General features: G+C 38.6%; 1 protein-coding gene across 2 annotated transcripts in view; it reads left to right on the top strand.

Annotated features, from left to right (window-relative positions):
* The window catches only part of LOC150078580 (voltage-dependent calcium channel subunit alpha-2/delta-3-like), a 1140037-nt gene that overhangs the window by 816636 nt on the left and 303147 nt on the right, over positions 1–20254 (top strand). For both annotated transcript variants that reach the window (XM_090384275.1, XM_090384274.1), the window contains one exon: positions 19726–19839. In XM_090384275.1, the coding sequence (XP_090240401.1) occupies positions 19726–19839 (114 nt within the window). The remainder of the gene's footprint in view (positions 1–19725; positions 19840–20254) is intronic.

Raw genomic sequence — 20254 nt, 5'->3', positions numbered from 1 at the left:
TTTCAATGGATATATTTGTATCTGCTGCAGAACTACTGTCGCCGACATCAATAGTTTTGTTTTTATTTAAAAATTTTCATATATCCATTTTCAGTTTTTTCTAATAAACAAAAAACTGTTTTGTAGAATAAGCCTAAATTATTTACTTTACAACACAAACACAGTTTAATATGACAATATTAATACGATATATATAAACACGTAATACGCCGCATGCCTACGCGTACAACTCCCAGAGAACTAGAGAGAGACTAGAGATGGGATCCCTTATTTTGACTTAATGAGGTAATTCAGGGGCGCTGCGCACTTATACAGTATCGCGTCGGTCTGATTCACGTGGTCTGCGGGCGACAGATAATTGGTCTTTATTCAAATAGTATTGGCGCCTGAACTGCAGACGCCCCTGTATTCGGATATGTCAATTTCAATTCGTCATAAAAAGATCCTTTGTGTACTTTATTCTTATTAATGGTATTGTGCATACCATTAATGGTAATACTTATTAATGGTATTGTATGTATGTATATTCGGACAATGATGTTAAAATAAAAACGACGCTAGTTTTTTTTTAAGATTTCGCGGCACACTTGGAAAATTTTGCGGCACACCCTTTGAGAAACACTGGGCTACTGACAAGAAAAGGAATGCACTGTCACTCACTTTTGCAAGAAACGAGCTCTTGATCCTGAACTACAAATAAACAGTATTCCAATCCTGCTTGTTAATACCATTAAATATCTTGGACATGATATTAGATAGCAAGCTGAATTTCCAAACTAACATCTTTCATTTACGAAATATATGTCTAAAGCATTTGAATACAAAAGATCGATCTCATCTATGTCATGGGGAGTTGATCGGTATGTTCTACTGAATCTGTATAGAACTTTAATCCATTCACAGCTAGATTATGGTTGTCCATTATATGACTCTGGCCTACTTTACAATGGCTAAATGTCATCCAGCACAGTGCTCTGGGGCACAGTGTTCAATCCGCTTGGAGCTTTCAGGACTTCTCCAATCCAAAGGCATTATTTAAGCGCATGATGCACCATTACATCTTTGTAGGAAATCATTGCTGCTCCACTATGCTGCTAAGATCCAGAGTCTTCCATCACACGCCAGCTGGAAGTATCTTTTTAATACTCAGTGGGATATCTTCTATGATAGCAAGCCAAATGAAAATATAAAAAAGTCAATGAAAAGTTGGTGCTGCTGAAGTGTTTTTTCCTTCCCTTACAGTTACCGCCTCACCACTATAAGCCTGCAGAGTCTTCACAGCTGAATTATATGCCATCAAATTAGCATTAGTAAAAATATTGAACTTTCCATCTCACCTGCCATAATTTATACCGACTCCCTCAGTGCTGTTTCTGCCATAAGGAAGAATTTCTCATCTTCTCATCCTACATTTAAATACATTCATTCTCAGCTATTTTCCTGCAGCATGTCCAATCAGCGAATCAGAAAGTGCTGATGAAAGTGCTGACCTTGCAGCTAAACATACTCAACCCATTCTCTCACAACATCCTCAGGTTCCTTATACTGACTATAAGCCTGTTATTCGCAAAGCATGTTACAACAACTGGTCACTGATCTGGAAAAGGAATATAGCAGCAAACTTTACCAGATAAATCAAGAACCAAAGCTGTGGCTCTCAGGCTTCTGACAAAACAGACGAGAGGAAGTGGTATCAGCAAGACTCAGAATTAGACACACTCATCATACCCATCTCTTCTTGCTACTGGAAGAAGATGCACCCTAATGTTCATCCTGTCACAGTCAACTTATGGGTTGGCATTTTCTGTTTGATTCTCCCCTATATTCAACCATCCAGTCAAATACTTTTCAGTTCGTCTCTAGGCTGAATGTCTCACGTGATTTAACTGATATTCTGGGAAATGATGCAAATATAGAAGATCTTATAATCTGTTTAAAATGTATTTGCCTATACAGGAGCATTTAATTTAACATCAACAGCTGTATGTTTTGAGTAAATAAACTATGAACAGACAATTTTGCCTTGGTAGCCCTTGTGTTGTTATTCTCAATATCAACAACAACCCCTATATAGACTACAGGCAATTAATCTTCAAAAGATTGCTCTCCCAGTGGCAACAACCTGGGCATGTGTGGGGACACGAACAAGCTCTATGAGATAAAGCCTGTAATTAAACTCTGGCAGCCTAGTCTACACAGGAACTGCAGAGAGGAAGTTATTCTTGCTTGCCTCCTTATTGGACACAGACATCTTATTCATTCATTCTTGATGAGGGTGGATGACTCTAAATATTAACTATTTAGTGTCAGAAATGTGACACCCTTTTAACTATTTAACATGTTTTTACCAAGTGTCCACAATATAGATATCAAAGTTTCTTATTTTACTGCTTTTAGTGATCTGATTGAGCCTTATACACCAATCATATTTTATTCAACAGTGATGTCAGCCATTTTTAATTATTAAAAATCATTAAACCTTTTTAGTCGAATTTAGAAGTTACCTTTTTATACCCTTTTGCTTGTTATACATTTGGGACATAGCGAGCTAATTTCAGTAGGTCACTGAATTCTTAACTTATATTTTATATAACCTGTTTTTGGTGCATTATAGCCTTAGTTTCTGATGCATCAAAAACCCAAACAAACTAAACCAAACCAAACCTGAACTCATACAATGGATATTGACTAGCAGAACAGAAATATACCACCACTCACTTTTGTAAGCAATGTGCTCTCCACCCCCATCCTGAACTACAGCTGAACAATAGTTCAATGCCATTAGTAAACAGCATGATATTAGATAGCAAGCTAAATTTTCAAGCACATATGAACTTCTATGAACTTCCAAGCACATCTATGAACTTCTTGTCTAAAGCAGTTGAACTTACTTCAGTCATTCTCATCCATGTTGTGGGGAGCTGATTGGTTCTCCTTACTCTACAAGTCTCTGATCCACACACGCTTAGATTGTAGCTCTCAGGCAGTGGTGGGATTCATCCAGTTCGCACCAGTTTGGCAGAACCGATACTTAATTTTTTGTTAAGTTCGGCGAACCGGTTGTTTAAATGCACTTGTGATCAGGGTTCTCTCTAAGGTAGGCGCCTGGACAGCCACCCAATGTGGAAATCACAAATTTACATTCCTTACTCTTTTGTAACGTTCATCTATGCAACAGCGTATTCCAAATGCCCGTAGTAATGTTCATTCCGTCCATAGGTGAAAATAATTAGACGGAACTCTTCTTGTAATATTTATTTATTCATTTCATAAAACTCATTATACCTCTGATGAAATACTACATTTTTATTCCCTCGCATTTATTACTTAAGTAAACAAACATATAACGTAAAGAGAAAAAGTGACAAACAACCAGGGGGTGACACAGCTTTGTGTTCGCCCTAAATTCACATGAGATATTATTAATGTGTTGGTGTTCCCCAATCAATAAAAACAATAGGAAGCTAGGACACAATGAACCAATAGAAATATAGATTTCAAGGGTTATCTTATCTCCCATTTCGGAAGCCGTGGAAGAATGTTCTTCCATGTTGGAATCCTTATGCCAGTGTGCACGTGGTAATTAAGACGTTTTTATCACAACTTTCACATGACAAACAGGTTTGTTGTACATTATTCTATCGTATCTAATCTGCATAGCTGAATTAATAAATGGCATAGCCTATGCCATTTATTAATTCAGCAAGAAATTTTCGTTTAGTATTGATAAAATGAAGAAAATGTATGTTCTGACTGATGTTTATCAATGGTATAAGCACAGTGCTTTGTTTATAAAAGTTTATGATATGATCACACGTGGACAGAATATATGTGCCTATATATTTGAATATAAAAATATTCAAATATATAGGCACATATCTGCTCCTGCTCTATAATATATTAAAATAAAACATTTTTTAAATTTTTTGCAGAAGCCCTTAAAATGATGAAAAGACAACAGAGTTTGACAGATTTTTTCAATAAGAAACCAAAATCAGAATTTGTTGTATCAGAATTGGCCTTGGATGGTACAAAACAGTCAAAAGCACAACCACTCCAACTTGAAGAAAGCAGCACGTCAATTATTGAAATAAAAAACGATAACAACTCCAAAATTGAAAATAATCTTCCTGAATGCTGGACAGTGCAACAATAACAATTTTAAAGAAAAATATGACAGACTGGTAATTTTTAACAAAAAGTTAGGCTGCAAGTATTATGCAAAATATGACTTTATAAAAGAGAAAAGTGTTCATGTGTCAAAAGAATGGAAATGTTTTCAGATTGAGGCATCAGGGAAAAATAAAGAGGTACAACAGGCTTCTCTAAGGAAAAAAATGAAAGAACATTTTTCATCAAACGTTCATAAGATTTGTAAAGAGAACATAAAACAATGTGAGCAGGATTCAATAACAAAAGTAATAGATATGATGAATGAAAAATATTTAAGTGCTACTTGTAGAGTATTTAATACAGTTTACAGCCTGGCAAAAAAATGTAAACCGTTTTCAGACATAGAAGATGAGATAGAAGTGCAAATTAAAAATGAATTAGATATGGGAATAGGATTACATTCTCGTAAAACTGCTGTGAAAGTAGTTGATTTCATTGCAAAGGAAATTAAAAAAGAAATATTTAATAAAATTATTAAAAATAATCTGAAAATATGTTTGATTATTGATGAAGCTTCAACAATATCCTGCAAACCAGTTATTATACTTTTCTTAAAAGTTGAGGATTCAGTTACATCACCAACAATTATCGTTGAACTAGTTGAATTGGAAAAACAAGATGCAGAGACAACATGTTCTTCAGTTATGGAAAGTTTAAATAATGTTGGGCTTACTGAGAACTACCTAGAAAAAAATTTAATAGGATTTTACTCCGATGGTGCCAGTGTTATGCTTGGGAGAAAGTCTGGAGTGAGCACTAGGATTGCAAAAGAGTTTCCAAACATAATAATATGGCACTGTTGAAATCATCACCTCCATCTTGTTTTAGATGATTCGATAAAGGAAATAAAGCAAGTAAATCATTTTAAAACATTTATTGATAAGATATATACTATTTTTCATCAATCCAATAAGAACCATATTGAACTTTCCAAAATATCCGTACAACTTGGAATTGAAATTATAAAGATTGGTAGAGTTCTGGGACCAAGATGGGCTGCCAGTAGTTTAAGGTCAACCCTAGCTGTGTGGCACACTTATCCAGCGCTACATCACTATTTTTATTCAAATAAAAAGTACTTAGGTATGGCTGCCCGTCTTGAAAATATATATTTTATAACTGATTTGGCATTGATGATTGATATTTTAAACGAAATTTCTTTTCTTTCAAATGCACTGCAAACAAGAAATATAAACATAATAAAGGCTGAAAAACTCGTGATAAGATCTATTAAAGCATTTCAAATGCTTGGAAAGGAAAAGAGTCCTTACGAAAAAAGTTGATGAATTAATTGCTTCAGAAACCTTCAAAAATATAAAATTTGTAGAAAATCATCAATTTGTTGGGCTGCCTCGGGAAAGACTTTTAGAAATCATCGTAACAAATTTGAAAAAAAGACTAATGGATTGTGAACATTTAAAAGCAAGTAGTAGCCAATTTCAAGATAGGAATAAATTACAATTTCTCAATTTTTTGGATCCAGATTACTGGAATATTGAAGAAGTACTAGTTCCATGGAAAGCAGCTGAAGAACAATTGCTCATATTTAATGACATTTTTAATTACCAAATTGATATTAATGATTATTGAGATTTCGTGGAAAGCTTTTTAAAAATTCTCAGAATTATGCAATTCCTGAAAGTGTTCAAAGAGTTTAAAAATATTGTCAGAACAATTGCTGTAAGTTCAGCAGAAGCAGAAAGGGGTTTTTCAAAGTTGAACATAATATATTCAGAGAAGAGACGTCGCCTAACTGTTTCTAATACAGTAATACCCCGAAGTTACGCGATAGGTTGGTCTGACGAAAATCACTTAAGTCGAATTTGCGTAAGTCAGGGTACAACTTTGGATATAAATACATATATATTTTGTTTAATTGGGACCAAGGACTAACAAAAACACTAGTTTAGAAGAAAAATATTTAATAGAATTGCAGTTCTTTATACATATTAATACAAAATATGTATTAAAAAAATAAATGAGTTACGTAAAAAAGTTATTTCGATGTCGATGGCTTCATAAAATCTAACAAATTCATCTGACGACACAGCACTTTCTTTTTTTCATGTCGAATTTCTTTGTAGCAAGCTAATAATTTTTTTATTCCTTGCTTTGTAGATATAACGCATTCTTCGTTGGAGTCTGTTTTCTAAAATTTTTAAGCCCTTTTCAATTGAGCTGAGACCTTCTGCCAAGCTTGCAATTGTCATGTGCTTTTCTGGTGGAACTGGGTTTGAAGTGTCATATACTTCAGTGACGTTTTGCTCACGCATCTCTATGAGCTCATTCATTGTTAGCTCCTGACTATGTGAATCCAACAGCTTGTTGACATCATCACCGTTGACTTCCAAATCTAACTGCCTGGCAAGATTAACAACTTCTTCTATCACATGAGTGACATGATCAGTTTCTGGCGTTGTTTTCGTCTCGGTTTTGAAAAAAAAATGGACAAAGTTACTTCCAGACACCATTCAATGTTTTTTTGTGAAGTTCATCCCAAGATTCTTCAATTATTCTTACGGCATCTAGAACATTGAATTGTTTCCAAAAGTCTTTAACAGATATCTCACTATTTTGTCTCATAGCTTCATTCAGATGTGCAAACGAACACCTCGTGTAGTAAGCCTTGAATGTTTTGATGACTCCCTGGTCCATCAGTTGAAGCAAGCTGGTTGTGTTTGGAGGCAAAAACACAACTTTCACACGTCGGTCGAAATTAATTAGGGTGGTAGGAGGGTGACCGGGTGCATTGTCAATAAGAAGCATCACTTTAAATGGAATCTGTTTAGACTTGCAATAACGTTCGACTTCGGGTATGAAGTGGTGACCAAACCAGTCCTCAAAAACGGAAACTGTCACCCAAGTTTTATGATTTGACTTCCAAATCACTGGTAAGCTAATTTTAGATATACACCAATCGAAAAAATCAAGAACCGTGTAACTCCAAGTTCGCATAAGTCAGGGTAGCGTAAGTCAGGGTATTACTGTATATCAAACACAATGACTATTAGTCTAATCGGCCTACCTCTAAAGGAATGGGATCCTACTTCTACAGTGAAAACATGGTTAAGGATAAATCACTCAGCCGATGATGCTCAGGTGAAAGCGAAGAAAATTTCAAGTGAGGAAACCAATCAAGAAGCAATATGGAAATATCTTAACTAGATCGTATGTATAGCTTAGCTTAATTTTCAGCACTCACCTCATAGTAATCCGCTTAGCTCGTGGAGAGTTTTACCACATACATAGTGGTTATAGGATTCTAATAACTCACGGGGATTAGCATTAGCATTAGTAGAGGCATTTGATGCAAGAAGCAAGCTTATGCAGCATCAGCCAAAAAAAAAAAAAAAAAACCCACTTCCACTTCACCCCTCTGTTCGTTCAAAATACCTGTCCAGCTGAGCCTTAAACTTATTTAGGCTATCAACCTCCACTACAAGGGATGGAAGTCTGTTCCACCAACCAACCACCCGCTGGCTAAAGGCAAATTTCCGCACGTCTATCCTACATCTATCTTTCCTCAATTTGAATTTATGCCCTCTCAGGTGATTATTCTGAGCTAGAGGAAGAATCCCATCAGCATTGAGCATGCTCAAACCATTCAAGGCTTTATACACCTCTATCAGATCACCTCGCTGGTGCCTAGTCTCCAGACACTGTAATTTACAAAACTTAAGCCTTTCTTCGTAAGAGCACCCCTTTGTTCCATTCACTAATCTTGTTGCCCTTCTCTGTACTCGTTCCAGCAGCTCTACATCCTTCTTGAAATGAGGTCTCCAGACCTGTATACAGTACTCTAGGTGTGGCCTGACCATTGCCTTATACAAGGGAATAATCACCTCCTTATCCCTGCTGGAAAAATTCCTGTATATCATTGACAATACTCCATGAGCTACTCTTGCAGCCCGTCTGCACTGCTCAGAGAACTTCATATCTGCCTGCACAACCACCCCCAAGTCCCTTTCATTCTCTACCACTGTCAGTGTAGTACCACAGAGTTGATACGTTGCTCTGGGGTTGCTGTTTCCCATGTGTAGTACTTTACATTTGTCAATGTTAAAATTCATTTGCCACCTCTCAGCCCATCTGCTCAACCTTTCCAGATCCTGTTGCAGCAGCATAGTGTCAGTAGTGTCCTTGACAACCCTGCCAACCTTTGTATCGTCTGCAAACTTGGGCATTAAGCTTGATATACCATCATCAATATCATTTATAAATACAGAAAACAATAATGGACCCAACACTGAGCCCTGAGGGACTCCACTAATAACATTAGTCCACGATCAGCAGTGTCCATTGATTACCACTCTCTGTCTTCTCCCCCTCAACCACCCCTTTATCCATAGCAGCAATTTGCCTCCAATGTCACACTGCTCCAATTTGTGTAGCAGTCTTCCATGTGCAACAGTATCAAAAGCCTTTCTAAGATCCAAGTATATAATATCAAAGCTATTCCATGCATCCAGTTCTTTTGTGACTGAGGTTGGTCCTTGAGGTTGTCACCGACATTCTCTCAGATATGCCAGACAAGCTGTTCTTGCTACCTGGGAGTCTAAAACGCTGATGGAACTGATATTCGGGTGACACTTAAGTCAAGTGGACCCAATTTCGGCGAAGTCCGGACGGTCTATGACAGCCAAATCCTCTGCTTGCACCTTCACGATGGTGGGACTGTTAGTAATCCTGGGTATAACCTCCATGCACAAGTACATGGTGGGTGACCACCCAGGTGTGAACCAACGTAAGCAGGGGTCGAGGTGTGGCGCCCACACCACATGGAGGAACGCCGCCCCTCTATGTTACCAGGCAGTACTAGGTGGTAGATGACTCACATCAACCGGTGAAATACCACCACTTTGCTTATTGGAGGCTTGAAGTGGTGGAACCCATGTTTAGTCTCTAGAGCTAAGTTCCAGCCAACCCTTCCCTATCTCTTCCATCATGCAGTATGATTGATGACTTTTGAGGTTATGATGAACGTCGTGGCGAGATCCAATATTCCTTACATTTCGAGGGTACAGCTCTAAAACGGTTTTCGCAGGCCGGCCGCTAGTTAGTACACCGGACCAGACCTACTGGTAACTCTCTAGGAGGCTTCCGGATCAGCTAGTGTATAATCTTGCTACCTCTACTCTGCCAGATAGTGACTGGAGGGAGTCCGAGTAGTGTGTATGCGGGGAGCATTGTCGAGGCCACGTTATGTCAAGGATCTGGGTATATTCTTACCACATGTACGCCATATCCAAAAATTTCATTCCTTCATACAGCATGTCCCACCCACTTTTTCTTACTATTGAATACACCATGAATTGTCAAAATAATAGAGCAAGCTTATCTGCGAAAAGATCTAAACCTCCCAAGGACTTCCTAATTCATTTCACAAATATACGTGGTCTTAATTCCAATCTCAACGATGTCCATTTCCACTTGCAGTCTTCCAAACCCCATGTACTTTTTCTGACTGAATCTCAGTTATCAGTTGATTCAACTACTTCTCATCTCAGATGTCCAAATTATTTGCTGTATGATTCCTTTCGCCTCAAAGGTGGTTCTTGTGCATATGTCCGTTCTGATATTCCCTGTCAGAGACTTGGCAATTTGGAATCTCCTCTCTTTGATCTTCTCTGGCTTAAAATCTCTCTACCTCATTGTGTCAAATTCATCTGTTGTCTCTACCGTTCTCCCAACTCCACTAATCACTTGGAGCTCTTTGACTTCCTCTCTTTGCAACTTGACTTTCTCCAGTCTAACTTTCCTAACAGTGAGGTAATTTTCCTTGGTGATTTTAACATTCACAACTCTAGCTGGCTTCCATTTTCTAGTCACACCGACCCAGCAGGTCGAGATGCTGAGGCTTTTGCAATTACTAATGACCTAGCACAGATTGTTCATTTACCTACAAGAATACCGGACAATCCTAATCATACAGCCAATACGCTTGATCTTTTTCTCACAAACAACCCTTCTAAGTACAAGGTCGAAGTGAGAGGTCCTTTAGGCACTTCAGATCACAACTTGGTGATTGTCTCTTCTCCAATGGAACCTTTATCTCATGGCTATTCCCAACCTCGTATTGTTTGGCATTACAAGAATGCAAAATGGGATGACCTGCGAGACTTCTTTTCTTCTTTTCCTTGGTCTGATTACTGTTTCAAAACTTCTGATGTCAACGTTTGCTCAGATCGTGTCAGTGAAATTATTCTTGCAGGAATGGAATCCTTTATCCCACACTCCACTTTAAAATCTCGTCCTTTATCTAAACCTTGGTTTTCCAATAAATGTGCTAAGGCTGTCCAAGAGAAGAATGTTGCATATCGTAATTGGCTTGTTTCTAATTCTTCGGTTTCATTTTCTGCCTACACCAAAGCTCGCAACAATTGTAAAGCAGTTATTAATCAGTCCAAACTAGAGTTTGAACAGGCTAAGAGTAGAAAACTTGCTTCTTGCCCTAATGGTAGCCGAGCATTCTGGTCTCTTGCCAAAGCTATTGGCCGCAACTTTTGCCCATCTCTGCTCCCACCTCTGTCCAAACCAGATGGTTCTGTTGTCACTTCAGCCAAGGATAAAGCTGACCTGCTAGCATCCCATTTTTCTTCCAGCTCATGTATTAATGATCTTGGTAAAACACCTCCCACCATTCCTAACAGGCTCCATTCAATGCCTCCTGTGGTCTTCCGTCAAAAGGATATCAGAAGGATTTTGATGAATCTTGATGCTAAGAAAGCTCCAGGTCCTGATGGTATTTCTCCACTTGTTCTCAAAACTTGTGCTCCCGAACTTACTCCTATTCTTTGCCGCCTTTTTTCACTTTCTTATTCCAAAGGTGTTTTTCCTTCTGCTTGGAAATTTGCTCATATCCAGCCAGTTCCTAAAAAAGGTGACAAATCCCTCCCATCCAAATATCGTCCCATTGCAATTACTTCTACTCTTTCTAAAGTAATGGAGAAATCAATTAACCGCCAACTCTTAAACTACCTAGAAACCTTCCGTCTGATCAACGATCGCCAGTATGGATTCCGTCAGTGTCGATCCACTGGTGATATTCTGGCTTATGTTACCCATTTATGGACTAAATCAATGGAAAGGTTCGGTGAAACACAAGTAGTTGCTCTTGACATCTCAAAGGCTTTTGATCGTGTTTGGCATAAAGGTCTTCTAAACAAGCTTCCATCTTATGGTTTGCCAACTGTTTTTAGTAATTGGTTATCCAGTTTTCTCTCTGATCGCTCACTGAGGGTGATGGTAGATGGCTCTTTGTCTTCTAACTTCTCCACTAATGCCGGTGTCCCCCAAGGTTCAGTTCTTTCCCCCACTCTTTTCCTCTTGTATATCAATGACCTTCTTCCATTGACCGGAAATCCTATCCATAGTTTTGCTGATGATAGCACATTGCATTCAACTTTCCATTTTGAGAAACCTTGTCCTGCTCAATCAGCTTCACGTTCTCGAAAATCTGCTACCAATTCCTTAAATACCGATCTTCAGGTAATTCTCCAGTGGGGCAAAGACAACTTGGTTGATTTCAACCCTTCTAAAACTCAGTCTTGTCTTATATCTCGCAAAAAGGATTCTTCTGCTCCTATGCTCATCATTAGTGACACTCCGATTTCTAGGCAAAATGATATATCTCTTTTGGGGATTACCCTGACTTCTAATCTCTCTTGGCACAAGCACATTACAAATATTGCTTCCTCTGTATCTAAAAAACTTGGTTTTCTCTTTCGCTCTCGGCGTTACTTTTCTTCCAAACAGCTGCTCACTCTGTATAAATCGCAAATCCGTCCTGCCATGGAATATTGTTCCCACATCTGGGGTGGTGCCCCCAAAACCTCTCTCAGGCTTCTTGATTCCATTCAGAAGAGGGCAGTTAGGTTAATTAATGATTCATCTCTAACAGAGTCTCTCCACTCGCTTTCACATAGACGTAGTGTTTCTGCTGCATGCCTCTTCTACAGATACTTCCATGGGCACTGTTCTTCTGAATTGGCTTCTATAATTCCCGCTCTCTCTTTCAAAACAGTCCGAACACGTGCCGCCACCAGCCAACATCCATTTACTGTCCAACTTCAAACCCACAGAACGAACTTTTCATCTTCCTCATTTATTCATTCAACTGCCGTTTTCTGGAACAACCTTCCTTCATACGTATTTCCTGAAAATTACAATCTATAGAAGTTCAAGTCCAATGTCAACAAATATCTTCTTTCATCTTCTCAACCTCCAACCCAAGCACGGTACTAAGTACTATAGGTTCTAATACCTCTCGTGTTTGGGGTTCTCATAAAAAAAAAAAAAAAAATCATAATATCCAATCAAATTGGTCAGGCAAGACTTCCCCTTAACAAAACCATGCTGTGTCCGAGCTATAACTGAAGTCTTGTCTAAATTATCCTGCAGTGCTTCTTTAACCAGTGCCTCCATTAATTTTCCTGGAACAGAAGTTAAGCTCACAGGTCTATAATTACTTGTGTCAGCCTTTGATCCTCCTTTGTGAATTGGGGTCACATTTGCACATTTCCAGTCTATGGGTACCTCCCCTGAGTCCAAGGAAGCTCTCATAATTATGGCTAAGGGTTTGCTTACTTCCTTTGCTGCCTCCTTTAATATAACTGGATAGATCCCATCCACCCTGGGTGCCTTTCTTGTGTTTATCTTCAACAGTTTCTCCTCCACTTTACTCCCAGTTATTTCAAGATTCTCTAGCTTACTGCTAGAGTTGAATACACCTCTGGCATTCCCCTCACTGAATAACTCCTCATGTGTGAATGTCGATGCAAAATATTCATTTAGTTTGTTAGCTACCTGAGCAGGGTCATCAACAGTTGACCCATCAATATCAAGTGGACCAATCTGATTCATCCCCTTCCTTCTAGAGTTTACATAAGTAAAGAACTCTTTGCTGTTTTTCTTTGCATCCCTTGCCAAGGATTTCTCGTAATCTGCCTTCGCCTGCCTAACCTCCTTTGTAACTTGGTTGCATATCAACTTGTATCTATCATAGGCTTCTGTGTCATGTGTTAATTAGTAAGTATCCCATGCATTTTTCTTCTCTGCCATATGCCTCATTAGTTCATTTTGGCCTAAACCTTGAACAATATTTCTTAGTTGGTATGTAAAGCCTAGTAGCTTCCAAGATTAATTCTTTGAATGCTTCCCATTTTGAATTTGCTGTTGGTAACATCATCAGTTGGTCCCACTGTATTGAATTTAAATACTGTCTCAGTCCATCATAGTCACCTTTACGGAAGCAATAACCCTTCCCTTTACCCCTAATGGTAGTTACCTCTTTGAGTAAATCCCACTTCAGCACACTGTGATCACTGCCACCTAGTGGTTCATTTATCTGCAGATTCTTAATGCATGAAGAATCACTGCTGATAATCAAACCAAGAGTATTACTCCCACTAGTTGCCTCCCGAACATGCTGATGTAGAAAACAATCATCCAATAAATCCACAAAAGCCCTACTAGTGTGTGAGTGACCAGCCCCCAAATTCCAGTCAATATCTGGGAAATTAAAATCTCCCATTATAAGACTCTCTGATTTACTGGCCCACTCTATTTCCCTGTACAGTTTCTTATTATACTCATCAGAGTCATTAGGCCTATAGCACACTCCTACTCTCAATTTTGATCTCCCAATGCTTATGTCACACCAAACTGACTCGACATTGCCCTGTCCAGCGATGTCGACTGGCTTCACTTCCTTGGTTTTTATGTGTTTCTTAACTAATAGCATAACCCCTCCCCCCTTCCTATCCTGTCTATCCTTTCTGTAGACGTTGTACTCCCCAAATTCCAGTTCTGCATCCCTTATATCTGTGTGACACCACGTCTCGGCGATCCCAACAATATCCGCCTTTGATGTTTTGAGCAATACCTCAAATTCATCAAATTTATTTACTATACTTCTTATTTACTATACTTCTAGCATTGATATACATGCAAGTATATATGTACCTATCCTTATTATTAGTTACCCTAACACATCCCATATACCCACCTGTTTCATGATGACTGCCATCAGTTCCTGAAACCCCCAGCACCCCCTCGCTCCAGGTCTCTACTTATTCTAATAGAAGTTGTGCAAGAATCACCTTCACCTCTGCCTGTGACTACTTTTAACCTTTCAGTCTGTGAATCCCCCAAAGCTAGCAGTTTCCGACCCAACTAACATTGCCTCGATAACATCAGCAAATATTTTTGCACCCTTTCTGTTTAAGCGTATCCCATCCGTGTAGAAGCAGTCTCTCCTGTTAAAAAGTACAGACCAAGCTGAAAAAAATTCTACCCCTTGAGCCTTGCACATTCCCTCCAGGGCCAAACTGATTGACAAGGCTCTCATCATGTATTCTCATCAAGTGTTATGTTGACTCCAATAGCTATTCGTGTAGCAACAGCTTCAATAGAGGTTTATAAAGGAATGCATCTGCAAGGGACTTGTGAATCTATGAGAATAGCAATCCCACTATGAGCTTTATTTGTAATTGGTCTATCTTGTCGGAAAAGAGTATAATTTATGATCGAGAGAGATACCTGAGGAGTTAAATATGTCTCCTGTAAACAGATGCCAATTGGATTATGACTTTTTAATTATTTTCTGGATGTCATCAGTATTGCTGTGAAAGCATCTGCAATTCCATTGGACTATGTTATCCATTGTTTAGATTTAGATGAAGTAGCTGAGTGTCTGTTTTTTAAACATTCTGTTTGACGCAGTCACTTTTAATTTCAGCTATTTTTGGGAAAATTGCTTTTGTGTCTATTTCATCCTCTGGATGGATCTCCAGAATTGTTTCTGCTTTATCTTAGTGTGGCATTGGAGGCAAATTGCTGCTATGGATAAAGTGGTGGTTGAGGGGGAGAAGACAGAGAGTGGTAATCAATGGACACTGCTCATTGTGGACTAATGTTATTAGTGGAGTCCCTCAGGGTTCAGTATTGGGTCCTTTATTGTTCTCTGTATTTATAAATGATATTGATGATGGTATATCAAGCTTAATGTCCAAGTTTGCAGACGATATGAAGGTTGGCAGGGTTGTCAAGGACACTACTGACACTATGCTGCTGCTGCAACAGGATCTGGAAAGGTTGAGCAGATGGGCTGAGAGGTGGCAAATGAAGTTTAAAATTGACAAATGTAAAGTACTACATATGGGAAACAGCAACCCCAGAGCAACATATCAACTCTGTGGTACTACACTGACAGTGATAGAGAATGAAAGGGACCTGGGGGTGGTTGTGCAGGCAGATATGAAGTTCTCTGAGCAGTGCAGACGGGCTGCAAGAGTAGCTCATGGTGTATTGTCAATGATATATAGGAATTTTTCTAGCAGGGATAAGGAGGTGATTATTCCCTTGTATAAGGCAATGGTCAGGCCACACCTAGAGTACTGTATACAGGCCTGTAGGCCTTATTTCAAGAAGGATGTAGAGCTGCTGGAACGAGTACAGAGAAGGGCAACAAGATTAGTGAATGGAACAAGGGGGTGCTCTTACGAAGAAAGGCTTAAGTTTTGCAAATTACAGTGTCTGGAGACTAGGCACCAGCGAGGTGATCTGATAGAGGTGTATAAGGCCTTGAATGGTTTGAGCATGCTCAATGCCGATGGGATTCTTCCTCTTGCTCAGAATAATCACCTGAGAGGGCATAAATTGAAATTGAGGAAAGACAGATGTAGGATAGATGTGCGGAAATTTGCCTTTAGCCAGCGGGTGGTTGGTAGGTGGAACAGACTTCCATCTCTTGTCGTGGAAGTTGATAGCCTAAACAAATTTAAGGCTCAGCTGGACAGGTATTTCGAATGAATGGAGGGGTGAAATGGGAGTGGTGTTTTTTTTTCTGTTTTTTGGCTGATGCTGAATAAGGTTGCTTTCTTGCATCATATGCCTCTACTAATGCTAAAACCAGATCCACAGTTATGGGCCTCTAGCTTCCAGGAAAACAGAAAGGAAGAAGTAATCCTAGCCAGAGCAAGAATTGGTCACAGTCACAGTCACATTACTCACCTATTTCTCCTCACAAGCAACAATCCTCCACAGTGTACACACAACAATTCTCAACTCCCAATGAAGCACATTCTTGTTGAATGCACCATGTTCTCACATGCACGGCAACTCTCATTCAGTTTTCTTCCTAATCTTAAAGAATCTTTGAAGCTCTGTCATATCATAAATAATAATGTCAACCCCATAGAATTTTCTCCTTTCGCTAATGGATAAACTTATATGATCAGTTCTGACTGTTCGCATAGCAGTCATCATGAGTTTTTTCCACATCAGTGATAGGCACAATATGGCCTGAGCAGCCCTTGCACCAAAAATAATAATAACAACAACAACCGGGGGCTCACATCTGGTGAGTATGGGCTTGCAAACCCAGGGTCCTGAGCTGGATATCATCATTCTTCTTTCTTGGTGATGCCTTTCTACTTCTCTCTCTCTCTCTCTCTCTCTCTCTCTCTCTCTCTCTCTCTCTCTCTCTCTCTCTCTCTCTCACACACACACACACACACACACACACAGGGGGTAACTCGGAAATTTTTATTTTTTTTTTTGCCTGGTCCAGCATAAGCCTCAGGCTTTCTTGTACCATATGGCTAATAATAATAATAATAACTAGTCCATTCTGTTTCTCTGTACAGTTGCTCATTGTACTCATCAGAGTCATTAGGCCTATAACACACTCCTACTCTCAACTTTGCTTTCCCAGTGAGTCAATTTTAAATCAAACTGACTCAACACTGTGTTGTCCACCCATGTCAACTGGATGCACTTCCTTAGATTTTGTGTTTCTTAACTAACAGCATCACCCACCCCCTTCTATCCTTTCTGTACACATCTTACTCCCCAAATTCCAATTCTCTCTTCCTTACCTCTGTGTGACACCACATCTCTGATATCCCAACAATATTCTCCTTTGATGTCTTCACACACACCTCAAATTCATCTAATTTATTTACCATATTCCTAGCATTGGTGTACATGCGCCTATTCTTACTCTTAGTTATCCTAACACAACCCAAGTATTTACTTGTTCCATGGTGACTCCCAGAAGTCCTTGAAAACCTCAGCACCGTGCTTTCTAGGTTGTTGCTTTTTCCAATAGGAACAGTGCAAGAATCACTTTCATCTCTACCTGTGGCTAATGTTAATCTGTTAGTCTGTGAATCCCTCAAGCTAGCAATTTTCCAACCCACCAAACACCGCCTCGATAGCATCAGCAAATATTCTTGCACCCTTTCCATTTAAGTGTATCTCGCCTCTTAACAAGCACAGACCACACTGAGGAAAATTCTCCCCCATGAGCCTTGCATAATCTTTCTAGGGCTGAATTGATTGACAAGGCTGTCTCATATCCTCACTCCTATTGTGCCTGTGCAGAATTGCAGACTCTTCAAATTTAACCCCAACTAGCGAATTTTTTTCAACATTACTTGTACTTGAAACCTGTACTTGTTAAGCAAGTCTGCTTGGACCTTGAACGTATTGGCAAGAAACAAAGCAAAGGATGAGTTGCTTGTGTAGTCTCAAAAGTGCTGTTTGTACCCACATTCCAAATCACAGCTATAAATCGCTTCATATGGACAACTATTTTTTTTTTTTTTTTTTTTTGGCTGATGCTATATAAGCTTGCTTTCTTACGTCATTTGCCGTTTCTACTACTACTTGTTTCATTACCTACACTTAGCCATCCTTTATGGGGCTCCTACTTTTTTTTACCAACTGAATGTCATTGCTGCTGATCTCTTACAGTGGTTCCCCTGTAATCAATCAATTCTTCCTTCATTAGTATTTCCTGAAAATTACCATATGCATAATATCCAGTTGACTTTGAACAATGATCTTCCATCTTCTCAACCTTAATCTGTCACGAGTATTAGAGTAGTATAGTGATTTTATCCATTTCAGATTTTGGATCATTTGTGTGTAAACATTTTGAAAATGTTTAGCCACAAATTCTGAACACTTAATTTACTTCAGATCAGTTAATTTATTAAATCATTATATTTAAAATTTAATTATTTTTAAATATAATTTTATTTATAAATGTGCACTGAAATAAGTAACTTTAAAATATTTGTTATAAGAAATCTTTCCTTTTATATGTAGCATTATCCTGTATAACTGCTCCTTTCATATGTATAACTGTTCCTTTTATATGTAGCATTATCCTGTATAATTGATTACCACTGGACACTGCTCAACGTGGACATTAGTCCACGTTGAGCAGTGTCCAGTGGTAATCAATGGACACTGCTCAACGTGGACTAATGTTATTAGTGGAGTTCCTCAAGGTTCAGTGTTGGGTCCGTTGTTGTTTTCGGTGTTTATGAATGATATTGATGATGGGATATCAAGTTTAATGTCCAAGTTTGCAGATGATACAAAGGTTGGCAGGGTCGTCAAGGACACTACTGACGCTATGCTGCTGCAACAGGATCTGGAAAGGTTGAACAGATGGGCTGAGAGGTGGCAAATGAAGTTTAACATTGACAAATGTAAAGTACTGCATATGGGAAACAGTAACCCCAGAGCAACGTATCAACTCTGCGGTACCACACTGACAGTGGTGGAGAATGAAAAGGACCTGGGGGTAATTGTGCAGGGAGATATGAAGTTCTCTGAGCAGTGCAGACGAGCTGCAAGAGTAGCTCATGGTGTCTTGTCAATGATATACAGGAATTTTTCTAGCAGGGATAAGGAGGTGATTATTCCCTTGTATATGGCAATGGTTAGGCCACATCTTGAGTACTGTATACAGGTCTGGAGGCCTCATTTCAAGAAGGATGTAGAGCTGCTGGAACGGGTACAGAGAAGGGCAACAAGATTAGTAAATGGAACAAAGGGTTGCTCTTACGAAGAAAGGCTTAAGTTTTGCAAATTACAGAGTCTGGAGACTAGGCACCGGCGAGGTGATCTGATAGAGGTGTATAAGGCTTTGAATGGTTTGAGCATGCTCAATGCCAATGGGATTCTTCATCTTTCTCAGAATAATCACCTCAGAGGGCATAAATTCAAATTGAGGAAGGACGGATGTCGGATAGATGTGCGGAAATTTGCCTTTGGCCAGCGGGTGGTTGGTTGGTGGAACCGACTTCCATCACTTGTTGTTGAAGTTGATAGCCTAAACAAATTTAAAGCTCAACTGGACAGGTATTTCGAACGAACGGAGGGGTGAAATGGGAGAGGGTTTTTTTTTTTTTTTTTTGGGCTGATGCTGAATAAGCTTGCTTTCTTGCATCGTATGCCTCTACTAATGCTAATGCTAATGCTAATTATAATATTTAAAATTTGAAATACATGTATTCAGAAAAATTTTTAATGTTTCGAGGGTTTCTCTTTTGTAATGTTGTTTCAGAATTCTGTCAGAATATTTTAAATAATATTCCAGAATGTACTGCTTTTGTGATATTTATTTAAAGTTCAACACATCATCCTACCTAACATGTGAACTGGTAAAATTTTTTTTCCTAAAATTTTAGAAAGAATATAAAATTCCACTATTAAGAAATTCAGAGTGACTGTATTAGGTGTGGTTTTTTTCAGGGAGAGTATGATAAAGACGTATGGGATAACAACAACATTTGTAGCAACGAGAAGTGGATTGCTCAGGTTTGAAGATTACCGTCCAGATGAAGTAAGGACTAATAATTCAGAAAAGTAAGCACTTTTTGTTTGACACTTTTAGATTAATGAATATCTGTACTAGGAGATGAATTGTGTAAAAAATGTATTTGATACATATTTGATAAATATTGAAATATAGGTACAAAGCATTTTTTATTTATTTCTTTTATGGATATTTTATTCGTAATTTATTTATTTGAGGTTAAATATATTGAAGTATATATTAATTTATAAAAGTATGCATATTCATAGCTAAATTTTATGTCATATCTGTTTATTTGCACTTGTTCTAAATATGCCACAATCCTTACAAAGTGAAATTTATGAATTTTAAAGGGACATAAGGTATAAATGTTTAGGAACCTCTGCCCATAGTATTCGGTATTCACATAAACCATCACTAACTCCTCCTCAATGTGGGCACCTGTACTTGGTGAAGCGACCACCC

This window comes from Mastigoproctus giganteus, chromosome 11 (assembly GCF_048544385.1).
Source record: "Mastigoproctus giganteus isolate SK-2022 chromosome 11, ASM4854438v1, whole genome shotgun sequence".
Taxonomy (NCBI): Eukaryota; Metazoa; Arthropoda; class Arachnida; order Uropygi; family Thelyphonidae; genus Mastigoproctus; species Mastigoproctus giganteus.
This window is presented reverse-complemented; position numbering and strand designations above follow the sequence as displayed.